Source organism: Fonsecaea erecta, assembly GCF_001651985.1.
Source record: "Fonsecaea erecta strain CBS 125763 chromosome Unknown Scaff8, whole genome shotgun sequence".
Classification (NCBI taxonomy): domain Eukaryota; kingdom Fungi; phylum Ascomycota; class Eurotiomycetes; order Chaetothyriales; family Herpotrichiellaceae; genus Fonsecaea; species Fonsecaea erecta.
This window is the reverse complement of record NW_017387251.1, coordinates 969,962-987,043: the sequence shown is the minus strand read 5'-3', so window position 1 is coordinate 987,043 and position 17,082 is coordinate 969,962. Positions and strand designations below refer to the sequence as shown.

The 17,082-nt window shown below is 53.5% G+C and overlaps 5 protein-coding genes across 5 annotated transcripts; 3 read left to right on the top strand and 2 right to left on the bottom strand.

Annotated features, from left to right (window-relative positions):
* Window positions 1-874: 874 nt before the first annotated feature.
* Window positions 875-2,084, top strand: AYL99_09028 (hypothetical protein; the record flags this gene model as incomplete). The annotated part of the gene is made up of 2 exons (XM_018840536.1): window positions 875-1,841; window positions 1,900-2,084. 2 exons carry the CDS (start codon window positions 875-877, stop codon window positions 2,082-2,084), a joined length of 1,152 nt encoding a protein of 383 aa, XP_018690283.1.
* A 728-nt stretch (window positions 2,085-2,812) lies between these two features.
* On the top strand, window positions 2,813-4,331 carry AYL99_09027 (fumarate hydratase, class II; the record flags this gene model as incomplete). The annotated part of the gene is made up of 3 exons (XM_018840535.1): window positions 2,813-3,014; window positions 3,067-4,084; window positions 4,145-4,331. The coding sequence occupies 3 exons, from the start codon at window positions 2,813-2,815 to the stop codon at window positions 4,329-4,331; spliced, it is 1,407 nt and encodes a 468-aa protein (XP_018690282.1).
* Window positions 4,332-4,983: 652 nt separating this feature from the next.
* Window positions 4,984-7,887, top strand: AYL99_09026 (hypothetical protein; the record flags this gene model as incomplete). The annotated part of the gene is made up of 2 exons (XM_018840534.1): window positions 4,984-5,094; window positions 5,197-7,887. 2 exons carry the CDS (start codon window positions 4,984-4,986, stop codon window positions 7,885-7,887), a joined length of 2,802 nt encoding a protein of 933 aa, XP_018690281.1.
* A 2,436-nt stretch (window positions 7,888-10,323) lies between these two features.
* On the bottom strand, window positions 10,324-11,397 carry AYL99_09025 (hypothetical protein; the record flags this gene model as incomplete). Its single annotated transcript, XM_018840533.1, has 1 exon — window positions 10,324-11,397. One exon carries the CDS (start codon window positions 11,395-11,397, stop codon window positions 10,324-10,326), a length of 1,074 nt encoding a protein of 357 aa, XP_018690280.1.
* A 1,329-nt stretch (window positions 11,398-12,726) lies between these two features.
* Window positions 12,727-15,655, bottom strand: AYL99_09024 (hypothetical protein; the record flags this gene model as incomplete). The annotated part of the gene is made up of 2 exons (XM_018840532.1): window positions 12,727-15,478; window positions 15,582-15,655. 2 exons carry the CDS (start codon window positions 15,653-15,655, stop codon window positions 12,727-12,729), a joined length of 2,826 nt encoding a protein of 941 aa, XP_018690279.1.
* Window positions 15,656-17,082: the final 1,427 nt, after the last annotated feature.

Sequence of the window (17,082 nt, the reverse complement as noted above, 5' to 3'; positions counted from 1 at the left end):
ATACCCAACTAGTGTTTCCTGATCCAAATCATCGCAAACCTCGGCAGTCCCAGCAGATTCTGTGGGCGGTATGCTGTCCTACCGGGCCTGTAGAGAGCTTGAAGTGACACCATGAACGAGCCCATGATTTCTCTCGCACGAAACAGGCCCCAGCCAAACATGTGCCGTCCACGATGCTTTACAAACCGACAACTTTTCTCTCGACCGAGAGCCTTGGGATCTTCCACGGTGGATTGTAATCCCGGAGGCGGACGACATTCCCATTGTGCTAGACCGGGCACTAAGCACATCATCACTCGCCCGAGAGACAGTTTCACGTGCTTTAAACCCGCAGAAGACAAAAGCCAAGTCAAAAGCCTCCGCCAGGTTGGGGAACGGGCCATGGCCAGTGGCCAATCAGACGGACGCTCGGCCCCGATGATCGCGTCTTGCCAAACCACGCGTGGATTGTTTGGTGTGTGAGATAAAGCCAATGGCTAAAATTGCAAAATTGCCAAACTGTGCCAGCCCACGGCCCCGAGATTTTGTCAGCCGATGATATGATGGATGGAAATCCGCCGGGAGTCGACCTGGTAGAGGGTGTGTACATATACGAAGATCAAGGCGTCCCCCCGGCGGCCGTCAATCGCTGGTAAACTGTCGTCTTACATCCCATCACGCATTCAGCCCGGGGCGCAATTGCACCACTCAGCCTTCAACAAACCCCTGACTCCACCGCCGTCTCAGACAAGGTCCGACCTGCGCTTCTCTGGACCGGGCGACTAACATTTTTAGAATATTTATCAATCGCCGTCCAGCCTGTCCTCCCTGTCGAGCACCTCCTCACCTTGTCATCCCTCCTCGACGACCCCGTTAACCGTCCTCAACCGACGCCATGTCTACTCACACCATCGTCATCATCGGCGCGTCCTTCGCTGGACTCAGTGTTGCCCATGGCCTCCTGAAGACCGTCCTTCCACAAGTGTCCACTGGTGAGAAAAAAGCCTACAAGATCGTTCAGATTTCCCCCAGCGACGAATTCTACTGGAAGATTGGGGCCCCTCGACTCATCGGAAACCCGAAATCTTTGCCGCTCGACAAAGCCCTCATCCCCATTCCTCCCGGGTTCAAGGCCTACTCGAAAGAGCAATACCAGTTCATTAAAGCTTATGTCACCTCGATTGACCCTTCGAGCCGGACTGTTCACACCAGCACCTCGGACGCCATCCACTACGATTCCCTCGTTATTGCCTCCGGTACCAGCTTTGCAAGCAACCTGTGGTCCATCTCAGACGGCTCTGAGTCTCTGAAGGCCGCCATCAGCGAGATTCACAAGAAAATCCCCAGTGCAGAATCCATCCTGATCGCTGGTGGAGGTGCTGCGGGTGTAGAGACCGCCGGCGAGTTGGGGGAAGTGTACGGAAGGAAGAAGGAAATCACCATTTTGTCTGGAACTACCTCGCTGCTCTCCAGACTCCACAACAAGAAGATGGGCCAAGATGCCCAGTCTCGGCTCGAGAAGATGGGCGTCAAGGTTATCAACGACAATGTTCGAGTTGTCGAGCACACCACGGAAGGGGGAAAGGAGGTGTTGAAGTTGAGCAACGGAGAAACCAAAACTGTCGATGTCTATATCGAGGCCACTGGTGACAAGCCAAACAGCAAGTTTGTTCCTCAGGAGTGGTTGGATGACAAGCAAAGGGTCAAGACCGACCCCCACACACTCCGTCTGGATGTTCCCGGTGTCACTGGCGTTTACTGCATCGGAACCGTCGCGAGCTACTCGGATGGCTCCATCCTCGACGTCAAATTCGCCGCACCAGCACTCTTGGAAAGCATCAAGTTGGATCTTCAAGGCAAAGGTAAGTGAACCTGCCCTCTCTCCCCCTCTATCGATTTCAGCTGACAAGTTTTCAAAAGGTGGTCCTCGCACCAGCAAAATCTACAAGAAAATCACCAGCGACATGCAATTCGTTCCTATTGGCTCTCAAGGAGGCGTTGGTATCGCCTTCGGCTTCAAGCTCCCCAGCTTCCTGGTCAAGATGGCGAAAGCTAAGGACTTCATGATTGGCCAGGCTCCCAAGACTGTTGATGGCACTGCTTGATCGCCGAGAGACTTCGGTAGAACCTTGCGGCGTTCTGTGTTTTATGTTTGGATTTTCAGAAAGATACCCGGTCTTACTGTGAGCGGCTGCGCAAAAGGGCGTCTGCTTGAGTTGGGATGATCTTGCATAGATAGCGGCGAGACTACATCAGTAATTATAACGATCCGCAGTTGGAACAAGCGAGCAAGTGCATAATTGAGCGCATGATCGGGATAATTAGGACATGGAGATGTCTCTGCGCGGCGCCATGGCGAGATTTCCCGATGCTCTCTGTTTTGGGTACTCTTCCGTTGAGACGTCGACATCCGCCAGTGACCGCCGCGCCGACGATTGCCCAGCCAATGGCTTCCTACCTTCCGTAGTGCTGCTTCCGGGAAGACGAGCAGACGGGTCGATTGTGGTGCACTTTTTTTTCGATTGGCAAATATATTAGATCACATTGCATAACAGAGCCGATAGAGCCTCTCTGCCTCAACTGGAGTGACCTTCCTCTCTTCGAGCATCTCGTTGTTACATACGGCAAAATGCTGGGGCGGGTTTCTGTTGCTACAAAACCCTCAGCATCAGTAACCAAGCTCTTTCCCTGCGGTGCTGTGCGGAGTAGTTGCTTGAGAGCTGCTTCCCAACGAAACTTCTCTTCCTCCCTCTCCCAGACTTCACAAAGAAGAACTTCCATATCCCCTCGAGCTTCCTCCCACTGTTACCGCGCGTTCAGCAGCACAGCAAGGATGTCTGCATCTACGAGGACCGAAACGGATGCCTTCGGACCCATTGAGGTCCCCTCAGACAAGTACTGGGGTGCTCAGACGCAAAGATCTCTGGGAAATTTCAAGATCAATCAGCCTCAAGATCGAATGCCGGAAGGTGTGGTGCGAGCCTTTGGCATCTTGAAGGGGGCGGCTGCGACTGTGAACATGAAATATGGCCTTGGTATGCCCTCCCGATAAGCCCGCAGCGAACCGTACCGTTGACTCAGAGGCAGATCCCAAGATTGGAGAGGCGATCCAGCAAGCTGCCGCCGAAGTCGCTTCCCTGAAGCTGATCGACCACTTCCCGCTCGTCGTCTGGCAAACAGGGTCTGGCACGCAGTCCAATATGAACGCAAATGAGGTCATCTCAAACCGTGCCATCGAGATTCTGGGAGGACAAATGGGCAGCAAGAAGCCTGTACACCCCAACGATCACGTCAATATGTCTGCCAGCTCTAACGACTCCTTCCCTACCGTCATGCACATTGCAGCTGTTCTTGACTTTGAACAGAGACTCATTCCTGCCCTCAAGAACCTGAGGGAGGCACTCCAGAAGAAGGTGGAAGCATTCGACAAGATCATCAAGATTGGCAGGACACATTTGCAAGATGCTACACCGTTGACACTTGGTCAGGAGTTCAGCGGCTACGTCGCCCAGCTCGATCGAAACCTTGAGAGGATCCAAGCATCTCTCCCTCATCTACGACAGCTGGCCCAGGGTGGTACCGCGGTTGGCACTGGTCTCAACACCTTCAAGGGCTTCGCGGAAGGGATTGCTGAAGAGGTCACCAAAATGACCGGGACAGAATTTGTGACCGCTCCTAATAAATTCGAGGTTCTAGCTGCCCACGACAGCATCGTGGAAGCCTCGGGAACATTGAACACCCTTGCTTGCAGTCTTTTCAAGATCGCGCAGGATATCAGATACCTTGGCTCGGGACCTCGCTGTGGTCTGGGAGAGTTGGTCCTCCCGGAGAACGAACCTGGCAGCAGCATTATGCCTGGAAAGGTCAATCCCACTCAGTGCGAGGCTATGACTATGGTTGCTGCCCAGGTCATGGGAAATCATACCGCTGCTACCATTGGTGGCATGAACGGTCAATTCGAGCTGAACGTCTTCAAGCCCCTGTTGATCCGAAATCTCCTTCACAGCACCAGGATTTTGTCTGATGCCATGAATGGATTTGTCGAGCATCTGGTTGATGGTCTGAAGGCAGACGAGAAGAGAATCGCCACACTTCTCCACGAAAGGTACGTCTTCAAGTTTCCCCTTGACAAGTTTACACGGTGCGGTTACTTACTTCTGCTTAGTCTCATGCTTGTCACCTGCCTCAACCCTGTCATCGGTTATGACATGGCCTCCAAGGTGGCGAAGAATGCGCACAAGAAGGGCTTGACATTGAAACAGTCGGCGATGGAATTGAAGGCTCTTTCAGAGGAGGACTTTGACAAATACGTCCGACCCGAGCTGATGCTTGCACCAAAGGAGAAGAAGTGATCTGACCCAGGCAACCATATGGCCCCTGCCCGGCATGGAGTCTCAAGGACTCATATTTGCACAGATAGCGGTCCAGGATTCGCTGCACTTTAAGAGCATCCTGGTTCGAGTTTGTTGTACAAAATTTACGAACTTCCTTTCAAGACCTCGATGGAGTCACGACTGTCGTCGAAGGAATTCGGTGTGTTGGATTTACTAGATGAGCCCAGATGTTGCGTGTCTGTTATGTATCATTCATTCCCTTGTGTACCCGGGCATCCTGCCGCTTTCGTGAATAGAGAAGACGTGTATATCACAACCGACGTCAGCTTTACCAGCACTTGGACGGAAAGCTTGAACAGTATGCTATAGCCTACCGAGTCCTTGGTCCTGCACGGCCATTGCCGAACATGACCGGTAAATCACGGCGTATAGCCGGGATACGCCAAGACACATCCCGGATAATAGAGTTTTTCCGTGATGCTAACCCGTTTCTGCATGGGTATTTTGCGGTCGAACTTCTTCCCACGGTGGCTGGCAGCTCGAGTTCGCTTCTCCGCTTTCCACCAAAGTCGTCTCCCGGCCGACTTCATCTTCCCCTCTCTCTCCATGAGGGGCTCCCATCTCCACACCTAGCATCAGAGCCCAGAAAGAGACGAGGCTTCAAGCAGCTATGGACTCAACACAGTCAACTGGCGGCGGTGGCAGAGTCAAAAGAAAGCAGTCGGGCAACAAGACCAAGACGCTGCCGTGCCCGCACTGCCAGCGACTCTTTGCTCGGCTAGTAAGTCATCCCCCATCTGCCCACCTCTAGCTCGCATTGAGATGGATTGTCCGTCGGACCGCAGAGGGACAGAGGACTGATGAGAAAACTGGTCGCGAACAGGAACACCTGCAACGGCACATTCGCACCCACACGAAAGAGAAGCCCTTCGTCTGCGAGATTTGCACCAAGACCTTTGCGCGCAGTGACCTACTGGTGCGTCACGAGAGACTCGTCCACCCGGGCGAGGAAGAGCAGCATACCACACGCAAGTCACACAAACACCATATTCAAAATGCCAACGCCGCAAAAGAGGCCGCAGCCCGGGCGCAGGTGCCGCATGGACCTTCGGACCATTCCGACCCGATGGATATCGCGCCACAACAGAATCACGCCTTGCTGTCACCTCAGGCTGCGCACGAGGGGAGAGGGATGATGGACATGCTGGATCCGCAGCTCATGCAACCGACAAATGGCATCAGTTCGGTGGACGGAATGTCTGGGCACCAGTCGTCTGTTATCCACGCGACATCGCTCGATCCATCCTGGGGCTACGACCTGAACCTGCTCTCTCACGCCGCGAGCCATGTCGCCTCTAGTGGACAGGATCACTACATGTCCGGTCTGCCGCAAGTCACGCAAGAGCAGCTCAACGAGCCCTTGCAACAGATAATGCCGGCGGCCACAGAAGGGCCGTATCAGCCTCGAATGCTGACCGAAGGATATGGGCAGTCGACTCCGATGTTTGAGCCTCCCGACCTTGGGGATCCGATGCAAGACTTCACTGTCTTCCTCGATAGTGTGGGTCTCTCATCCGAATGGTACGCCAACATGTTTGGCCATGATCAGGTTGATCATTACAACTCCCCGGCCGAGTTGAGAGGCGACCACTTGAACATATCAAGGCCTCAATTGAACGGTGAGCATCCCGCCGATAGCAAACTTGGCATTCTTCAAGAAGAGACAAGTACATTTTCGCGATTTGGATCAAGACTGCCGTCCCTTCAACCAGAATCCAAAGATTCTGACTTCACTCGGCCAGACCCTCCACGAAGTACGGTCGAAGAAGCCGAGGCCAAAGTGATCAGGACAACCTGGGATGTCTCGGACTCAGATCGATCGATGTTTGCCTCTAAACTGGCCGCATTCGACAATGTCATGCCCAAAGGTTTTATCCCTCCATCAAGGCATTCACTCTCGAGATATCTTGCGGGTTATGTCAATGGTTTCCACGAACATCTTCCCTTCATCCATGTGCCAAGTCTACAGGTCGCAGGCAGTGCTCCTGAGCTTGTTCTGGCGCTGGCCGCGGTGGGGGCGCAGTATCGCTTTGAGAATAGCCGAGGGATAGAACTGTTCTATGCCGCTAAAGCTGTTGTGTTGGAACAGATCAGGCGCCGCGATGAGTCCTCGACAACCCACTTGTGGAACAGACCTCGGACAGGGTCCATGGCCCAGTCGCCAGGAGGAGGGTTCACAAACCAGAGTCACTCGAGCAGTCCATTCCAGCAGATTTCGCCCGAAGACGCACTTCCCGCCGATAGCAAAGAGCAGATGGACTCAATACAAGCGCTCCTGCTGCTGACGGCCTTTGCCACGTGGGAGAGGCACACCGAGCTGCTGCGTGAGGCTCTGGCATTTCAAAGCATTCTAGCACGGCTTGTGCGAGAGGCTGGCCTGACCAGTCCGGAAATCATGCAGTCACCGGAGGAACTGACTTGGGAGGATTGGATCCAGATCGAGGGCGAGAAGCGAACCAAGCTGATCGTCTACTGCTTCTTCAATCTGCATTCTATTACGTGGAATGTACCTCCGCTGATCCTCAACTCGGAAATCAAGCTCAACTTACCCGACCCTGCCAACGAGTGGAAAGCCACCAGCGCCGAACAGTGGAAGAAACTGCGACAAGCCAACGCCGCACCGCAAATGCCCTTCCAAACAGCCTTCTCACGGTTATTCAGCAAGCAGAACCAATCCACTGTGACTCCTATCTCCCCACTGGGCAATTACATCCTCGTCCACGCGCTCATTCAGCAGATCTTCTTTGCACGACAACTCTCGCTGGCTTGGCCCGGCGTGGCAGGGTCCAGTCTGCGTATGGAAGACATTACCGTCCTCGATATGGGTCTCTCGTCGTGGAAAGCAGGTTGGAAACGCGCGCCTGAATCCAGTCTGGATCCTCAAAACCCCAACGGGCCCGTTGCCTTCACCTCGACCGCACTCTTGGGTCTTGCATACATTCGTCTCCATGTCGACATGGGTCCACTTCGCCATCTCGAGACTCGCGATGCCACACAGATTGCCACAGCTCTGTTTAACACGCCCGACATCCGCCGCGACCCTCGGCTGACGCCGGCTCTCCTACACTCTGCACATGCGCTTTCCATTCCTGTCCGACTGGGGATCGACTTCGTTGCACGCACACAAACCTTCTTCTGGTCAATTCAACATTCGTTGTGCAGTCTGGAATGCGCCTTCCTCCTCAGCAAATGGCTCTATGTCCTGTCCAACCTGAAGAGCTCTGGCGACGCTCCAGTCACCGAGCACGAAAGGAAGCTCCTGCTCTGGGTCCGATCTCTCCTTGATGAAACGGAAATGACCGTCCCGCTAAACGGAGATGCAAATGACCATACTGTCTTGAACGAGTCGAGGGAGCTGCTGGACGATACTCAGAAGATGCGGGAGTTGAGTGTGGCGGTGGTAAGGGTGTGGAGCAAGACGTTCAAGGGCAATACGAGCTGGGCAATCGTGGACATGATTGGCAGTGCGCTGGAAATTTATGCGGATATGTTAGAGGGTGAAATGGCTCGGTAGCGAGTTGCTCACTTCGACCTGAGGTATTGAGAGTAGACTGGAAAGACGCAGTCACCCCTGCCGAGTACCGGGCCAGCATGCACTCGGCAGGAAGCAACAAGAGGTGACGAGGCATGCTTCTCCGAGTGTAGACGTCTCGTACGCGGCCTTTCTCTTCACCACACCAGCTGGTTGCACTCGCGAGCTCGCTCTGTTGAGCTCGCTATCCCGCGCATTTACGGGGGTCATGGGATCTATCCAAGCGGAACGAGCAACAATTCTATTAACTGCACCGCACTCGCACTGCTTTCTGTGTTTTTTTGAGAGACATGACACACACACACACACACACACACAGTGTCAAAGAAAGGAAAGGAAGCAAGGAAAGGCCAGGCAAGAAGAAAAGGGGAAGGGAAGCGAAAAGCCTAAAAAAGGATTTGAGAGAGAGAAGGGGGGGAAAAAGCAATGCAATGCGCTGTAGGAAACACGACAGAAAAGAGGCCGACCTATCTAAGTAAGATGGTGGATGGATTCGATATTCTCGAGTGGTTTCTCTTTCTTTCTTTCTTTCTATTCTTCCCTTCTTTGGGAGGTCCTTTGTTTTCCCTCTCGAGCACGACGGAAAGAATTGCATTGTGTATGTATGTATGTATATACAGAGAGAGGAAGTGACTGAGGGAGAGAGAGAGACTCCAAAATGTCCATCCATTCATCCATTCCGTTCCTTCCCATATATTACTTTCCCGTAGATACGTAATCATTATCAGCCCTGCGATTCGATTCGATAGGTCTTGTACACATCACGTCGTATTCTCGTCACCCAGCCTTCAGCCAGCCGAGGGCCTCATTCATGTAGCAGCCATCATCATCCACCCGACCCAAGTTCTGGCCCCTCCCCTCCCCTCCACCCTTCCCTCGATCATCCAAACTGTCGACGACTCATTCGTTCCCCTCAGCAGGGCCCAGTGGTCGTCGACGGGGAATGAAATGAAGTGGAATGAAATGTAAGATGAAAGTCCGGTCCCTGGTGTCTGTCTGTCTCACGCAAGCTGCCCGTTGAGGTTTAACGTATGGCGTGCCGTTTTCGTCGTCGTCGATGCCATGTGCTGCTCGCTGTTCCTGGTCTGGCCCAGGCCGTGGAAAGAATAGATAGGGTGAACTCGACCTCATGTCGCTTCTGCTTCGTTACTGCCTCTGCCGTTGCTGTCTCTGCCATGTGCTCCCTATTCCTGTCCGTATCCATCCCTTATCCAGCATCCGCGCTTCGCCGTCATTTCTTGGCCGATGGTGTGGAGGTATTTGTATCGTTTGGTGTGTGTGTGTGTGCGTGTGTGTGTGCCTGGTTGGTATTGATGTCCGTCCTTCTTTCTCCCTTTCTCCCCTTCTCCCCTTCTCCCCTTTCCCGTGGACCCTTTGGCTCTTCGTGGCCGCAAACAGACACACACGGACATGGGCTCCATAAGCATTCGACATTCCCCATATTCATCACAACCCCGTGCTTCGAGCTCCTGTATCTCCGCCATCACAACGGCTCAGATCTGTCTGCAACTCGCCGACACCACCGCCATCTCCACACTCCACACCAACAGGACGATTCCCGTCCATTGCAGAGCCAGTCGAGAAAGAAAGAAAGCAGAATTTGTGTCGCAGACAATTAGGCCAGGTCGGACGTCTCATTCGGAACCCAATCCCAATCCCAACCGTGGCCGTCTTGTGATGAGTCTGATCTGTGTATAAAGAGGAATTGCTCGGGATGATATGGCGAGAAGCCATCCGAGTAGCCAATGTACAACAAAATGCACTGTATCAACCAACAACCATCCGAGGAATTCAGAACCCTGTTTCAGCACCGAAGTGCTCCATCTGAACCCTGGGTTGAATGGCCATGTGACTCTCTATTCCATGTATCCTCCAAGTGACGGTCAATACCTTGTTGAGCGACCACGAACCTGAGCACAGAATGGTGTGTATGACAAAGGGGAGAAAGCTATGTACTGCAACTATGTAATTTGAGTATGATTTTTTGTATTTCAAGTTTTTTTGGCGGTTCATGAGCGGCCCCAATCACCAGTTTTTGATTTTATAGAGGGGGGCAATTGACTGAAAAACCAAACTGTGCTCGATTGCCAACGAGGTCGTCACAATACCTGCTTCTGCGCGTTCCTCAACAAGCGGTCCTCCACCAAACATCAGGCAACCAAAGGTGAGAAGCCTCCAGCGTCCTGCGAGACCTCCACGACCAGACAGACAGCATCCTCAATCAGTGATAGCCCCACCGAACGTCTCAAACTGTCTGCAGCCATTGCAGTAAATCCCCCAGAACCCACAGAGCCAAAAAGAGCAACTGTCTGATGCGTGTGTGAAATGAACCACGTGTGAATGGAATCGGGGATTCCCAAAGCCAGTAAGACGCCCACGTTGAAAGAGTTCAAACCACTCTCGGAGGCAACTCAAGTCTCAAAAACTCCATAGTTCCGTGGGAGCATGAGAACCGTACTTGCTGAGATAGCCTCCCGAATGCCTCAAGTAGTCGTAGCCTCGGATCTGTTGATCTTTCAGCCAGACATCAGAAGTCTGCAGCCCTAGCTTCGCGCCCACCAGCTCACGACACCACGGCAAATGCCCACAGCTACCACACTGATGACATCGCCACTCCGGGACGATGTGCTTGGGCCAACAACGGGCCGGTGTGATTAACGGCGACGGGGCAAATGTCACACTCTTCTTCTGAGCCGGATTATCAGATGTCACTCCCTGGCCGGCAGAAGTCGGTGCAGTCCGCTCAGTCTCCTCAAAGGGCTCAACACGATGCTTCAGGATCGATTTGACCAGGCGGTCACCTCGATGACTCCTGATTGGCTCCGGGTTTATGCAACTCTGGATCGACATCGCTTCCAGTCGTCGAACAAGTTGGCGGCAGCCGCCAGATCCCCCAATCCCTTTGTTGTTGCCGGCCTCTTTGTCCACCTGGTTCCTGGCGTGAGCAACAAGGTGCTTGCTGTGTCGTACCTGCTCAAGAGCCGGCCGTCGCCCAACGTGCGAAGCCTTGTTGCGAACCGGGAGCCGTGACGCCGAGGCTGTCCCCCCTGTGATGGTGAGAGACGTGGCGGTTGTCCTGTCCTTTCTCAAATCGCCTTCCTTGTCGAGTGTGGTGGATCCACAAAGCCGAGACGACAACGTGCCATGAAGGACCGGTGTGACCGGTCCGGGAATCCGAGATCCCATGACCTTTGCCTTGGATCCAGCGTTGACAGAAGTCGCAGCCTTCGCCTCAGCGGTGGTGTTGTGCAAGGATTGCTTCTCCGCATCACACGAGACAGTAGCGGCCAGCGCAGAGTCGGAGACAATTATCACAGTGGTGGTCGCGGACGATGAAGGGGCATCCTCAACGCCCTTGACCCCAGCGGCCGTTGACCGTCCACGAAGGACGCTGTTGACCAACCAAGGACGAGCCCTGGCAGCCCTCAGAGACCTCCTCAGGTCGAAACGGCCGGAAGATGAAGATGGCTCAGAGACGAACTCCTTCGCCATCATGTCTGAAATCTGTAAACTGTAAGTTTTTCTGTAGTTCTGCACGGATGACTGGGGAGAGTTACCTGCAGAGAAGAAAGAAGAGATTCTGGCCATGGCGGGATGTAACAGGCCTTTTCTACACTTGCCTCTCACACGCTTCAGCGTTGTATGATTGTTGTTGACAATAATACAGCGTTCGTTCCAGTGGCTCAGGAGGTGGAACAGTGCGCATCTCCACCCAAGTAGTCCTGCTCTTCGATGGAGACGGTTAGGAATTCGTTCCTGTGGAGCCAGCCTGATACGAGTATGGACCTGAGCCAGCTCTTCAGTATTTTCAGTTGTGGTACTCGCCTCGTTCAAGAGCTGTAGCAGTCTTCCATTGCACAGATATCGGTTCAAACGGGCATCCTTCTTATTTCGGTGGATAATGTGCTCCACCGGTTGTAAGTCTCTCTCCTCGCTGGTCTGTACGCAAAGAGTAGACAGAGAAACGCGGCATGGACAAGGTTCCCTGGAGGGTTATCGTATTGAATTCACAGGATTTCAGGAGAGGCAGTAGCGTTTCTTGGGGGCTCTTCAGGTTGATACGACGGGCTAGTTGACAAATGCGTTCTAAATATGGGGCGGAAAAAGCTGATGGTAAGGTCATCCATAGCGTCCCCGAGAGTGATTCCGCAGGCTCTTGAACGGCGGCAACGGGTGGGACTCGTAACAATGGCCTGGTAGGGAGCTGCAATACAAACAGAACGACGCCGGTATCAAACAGAGGACACTCGACGATACGGAAAACAGGTGGGTCATCAGCGGTATAAGGTTCATGAATAAAATACGCATGACCATCAAGACCCGATTATGAATTCGATAAACAACAGGGTTGAAGGGAGGTTCATTGATCGGAAGAGTGACATGAAGGTCGAGAAGAGGGAAAGGAAGGCTGAGATTCCGCACCACGTCACGTGCTGACAACCACTAACGTCTCTATTTGTAGCTACACTCGATATTGCAGCATGCCAGGAGATAATATGGCACGGCTGCTGCGTAGTCCATATTCAGGTTCGAGCTCATACTCATGTTCATACAACGACGGTTGGGGCAATTGCGAGTGTCAAAGGCAAATGCGGCTCCCTGAGCCTTGTCCACTCACGGGCTTGACTCGACTCTAGTTAAGATAAGATATTGCCAGTTCTTGCAGCCCTTCTATTCCTGGTTTGCTCGGCTTCTCAAGCCCGGCTCAATGCTGTATGCTACCATGTTAGGATCACTAGCAAGTGAGCTAAACACAATTGCGCCTGGTAGCCTCTAAACAATGCTGGACTGATTGGAGTCAAACTATGCCGTGTGTGTGTTTTAGATGAATGCTGGACTTCCCTCGCCCAAAATATGTTCACCCGCACTTGTACTTCTTTCTCCCCGTCGGCTTCTCAGAAAGTTGCTGACCATTCTCTTGCTGCCCAGGAGTCCCAACACCTTGGCTGCACTCTTTCCAACGGAGTAAGATCGGGGCGGTAGTGCGGTCGTGCCTTCATGTCCATCTCCCGGATCTGTCTGCATGTCCAGGCCGGGTTCGTCCAATGTGGTTCGAGGGGCTACGCTCAATCTGTTGCCCCCAAATATATCTGGATGACCTGACGTTCTCTTACCCAAATACATGCTGTCGAATGGACGATTGTGTGGGGGAACGTCCATATCAAAGGGCCGGCTGAGTCGGGCGACCAGGTGGTGTTTGACATTCTCGCTGGGGCTTTCGTGCGACCTGCTGGGCGTGGTCGAGATAGAGCCATGAGAGGTAGCATAAACATTTCCAGAATAGAACACAGTTTCACTGGCCCTCTTGCGCAGTCGCCCATTCGTAGTACCATTTCGGAACTGCAGGTGCATCCTTCCTGGGGTACTTACGGGTGGGGAATCTGGTTGAACCGGCGGACTGTTTTCTTTGCCAGCACCTTGAGGTCCAAGTGATCTCTGGCTCCTCTTCTCTTTGAAAAGCTTTGCAATGTTTCCGGGGCTCAGTTTTCGCAGGCTGCCGCTACCTTTGCTCCCATCCTCGGCTTTGTTGGAGATGCTGCTCAAGGCGTCGGCGCTGGCCCTTTTGAGCAGATCAGCGTGAGTCCTATACACTTTCGGAGTGGCGGATCCTAATGCAGCGCCGACACTGGGCAGGGGAAATCGGCTCGGTGCGGTACGGGAATCTGCTGACATCGCCAGTGTCCGCGAGGCCATCTCTTCGTCGTCAGCAACTGCCTCCTCCGGATTGATCTGAGCTGTTTCTCGCGCATGCCAACTGGAATTGATATCTGGCTCAATATCACGGCGCGAGACAGCATCTGGCCAGGGATTCCGTTGGCTATTCGCAGACAAGGTAAATGATGTCGACAAAATGGTTGCCATACCGTTCGTTTCTGACTCTACGGGACCAGTTGTACGCAACTCATCCGAGCTGTCGAATGGCCGTTGGTATTGTTCATTCGATCCGCCGTTCGTCGTTCGCGAATAGATGCTCGCAGTGCTTAGACCGAATTGCGGGCGCTCCATCACAGGGTTGCTCAACTGGCGATTGACAATAATGCTGCCCCTGTCCACATCCGCGTGGTCGCGCCGTCGGCTCCTGCTGTGGCTGCGGTGACGCCTCTCGTCCAGGAACTTCTTGAAGGGGCTTGGAGTAATATTCGGTCTCTTCTCGCTCGAGAAGGGGAAGAAAGTCGACTGTGACTCTTGTTCCGCCAGCCGCTCCCATGTTTTGTCAGCATTCTCCTTGTATTGCTCATCCGTCCTCGTGTCAGCAGATTGTTGCCATGAGCCAGATTGGCTGCTAGATCGCCGGTTCGCATTATGCGCGGTCATTGTATTGAGTGAAGAATCACTGTGAATAGCTCTGATGGTGGGTCTCGCGTCCGAGACCTCACTGCTGCTGTTCGGCTCGCGGTCCCGATTGATTGCTTCCAGTGCAATTCGCGTCCTCTCTACTTCAACCTCTTCCTCACTGATTCGCTTGACCAATGCCGAATAGATTTCCTGACTGTCCACCGCCGGGAATGTCCGGGCATTGTTCGTGGCTGACTGCGATGGCTCAAGAGACACTGCGACCCCACCGATATGCTTCCCGGCAGATGATGATGGCTGGTGCGGACCACCATCTTCTTTGATGATCGATAGCCGATTGCGCTCTATAGGACCAGACCGCAAACCAATCGAGCTTGTTATGCTGGAGTTGGTCCAGCTGGTGACTCGAGATCGTGCGTTGGAGTGGAGGCTTTCACGACTTGCAGCTGAATGTACGGTGTACGGCACCCTGTCACGATCTTCCACCAGATCATCTTCGCGGATAGGTTGGGAACATCTACTTCGACTTGGAGTGTGACCGTCGTCGGTGATGTGGTATGCGTCAAACCCACTCACCAGCGTGGCCTCTTGGTCAAATTCGGCGAAGTGGTTGCGCTGAGCCTCCAACTGTTGCGGAGGCAGGCTTTCTTTCCTACTCAGGGACTTCCCAAGCACCCTGCGGACTCGATCGCGAAAAGTGAGCGAGAACGATCTCGTGGCTGGGGTATCTAGCTGAACAGCGTCGAGATAGGCGCTGGCCCGGACAGTCTTTCTGAACTTGTGCGGCGTTCTTCTTCTCTTCTTCACCTTCTGCGGCATGTGCTGTTCTGTCTCCTGCAGGTCTGTCTGACCAGAGCCATCGAGGAACTGTGCTCGAGCAATCTGGACCGCTTCTTCGTGTCTCTCCCAATCGCCGTCTGAGCCTTTGTAGAAGGTGGTGGTACTCCGGTGTCGCAGGAAAGGAAGGGAGCGCTGGAGACGCAGACGCAGATTGCCGTGGGGAAACGCCACGAGCGATTTCGACTTCCGGATCCGACGGTACGATGATGGTAGAGCTCCATAGTTTTCAGGACCAACTTCTGAGGAGGTCATGGCGTGCCTCGCAGCCACCATAGCAAAAGCATCGCCCACTGTTCTATTGCGATAGAGACAGTCGGTCATACTGGATATATCCAAAATTGCAGGCTGGGAGATATGGTTCGGAGACCAGACGTTGGCAAAGGCCGGCTGCAGAAATAGTCCACAGCGGCCATCTTCAGGAAGGAGCTGTTGCGTGGTGCTATTGAATCACGCCTCAGTTGAGGGGAAAGGGCAGCCATGACGCTCGACATCGTCTATAGCATCAACTCGACATTCATTTCCGTTACCCAAGCCGCCCCTACCTCTGCATTCTTCTGAGAATCGACACTGGAGCAGCCATGTTTAAGCTGGTGGCGTCCGGAGATGCGCGAGACATGGAGACATGACTTCAAAGTGCGACAAGGCCCTATCTCCTTTTCAAGGTCCCGAACTGGGCCTCAACAAGAGAACATCGGCGGCAATGATCATAAACAATTGCGTCCAAGTGTCGAGCTGAAGACATGGCGACAGCAGAGTGCTCTGACCGCAGCGAGCACGTCGACAGAGGCAAGCACATGCACAGGCCTGGCCGGGACTGGGCTTCCCGTGATTCACGTGAAAGAACCATTATCCGAAGAATTGGTTCGAGGTTGCAAGGCTGTTGGACCATTCAATCAGAGGAGGTGGTGAATGCTGGGCAAAATGGGCTTCCCACATCATTGGAGCGACGACGAGCCTCAGGCAGGCCACCAATCATGCCACAAGTCCGGACCTTGAAAGGAAAGGGGCAACCATGCGAGGGTGAGGCATGCAGGTAGTGGAATCATACGCAGTAATGCGAGTAATGCCAGCGACTCGGTCATGCGGGAGAAGCGGAAATGGCGGAGAGAGCCGGCAACTTTGGGGGCGACGAGGCCTACCACCCAGACCGTAGTGAACGGTTGCTGCAGGTCAGAACAGCACCGCCCGCTTGTGTCTCACCCAGCTCGCCATGCATGCCAAAGGAACAGCACACCAAAATTAGAGATGAACTAGGCACTCCTCTCCTCCTCGAACTACTGCGAGATGGTCTAAAAGAAAGCACTCACCTACGAGATAGTACCACCACCACCACGCGACTGACTGAACTGACTGCTTATCCTCGGCCCAGGTTACCGCGTTCAGCGCACCCCTCGAGCACCACGAGTAATACGAGCCGAGGCGCATTCCATGCGAGGTGGCATGAACACATGAGAGAAATAATACCGTAGTGCTGAACCGTGGACTTCCTTTCGGAACGGACTGGAAAGCCTTTCCCCTGCCGGCCCGCAGACCGTGTGGGGAGGAGAGGAAAGAGATGAGGCATTTCCACACACAGTCCCTGCGTCGCCGGTTGCCCTGTGTTGAGAAAGTGATGCGAAGATATGTGAGTGTGTGAGTGTGTGTGCTGTGGGCGATACCGGTGTAGCTTGTGGTATTGGCATGCATGACGGAGTCAGACCCTGTCAGGCGGTGCAGGTCTTTGCATTGTGCGAGCACGGCGCTAAAGATTGATCAGCGGATGTAGCGTAATTGGTAGTAATTGATGCAAGAAGCACAGGACGCAGAATAGAACATGCAGCGAAGCTAGAGATAGATTGTTCAACTTTTTTTTTTTTGGTTTTTGATTCATTTGCCTAGGTCACTCTCCGTGCAGGAATGAGTTGGACCCAATGTCTTGTAAGGTACAGTCGCAGCTTGCGTAGGTGAGACATATCCAGACGCAAACCAGTGTTGGTACATGAGCAGGAAAACCAGTTGCAGGCTCACTATCGATTGACGAAGACGCCCGGTCCCCGTTCGCTT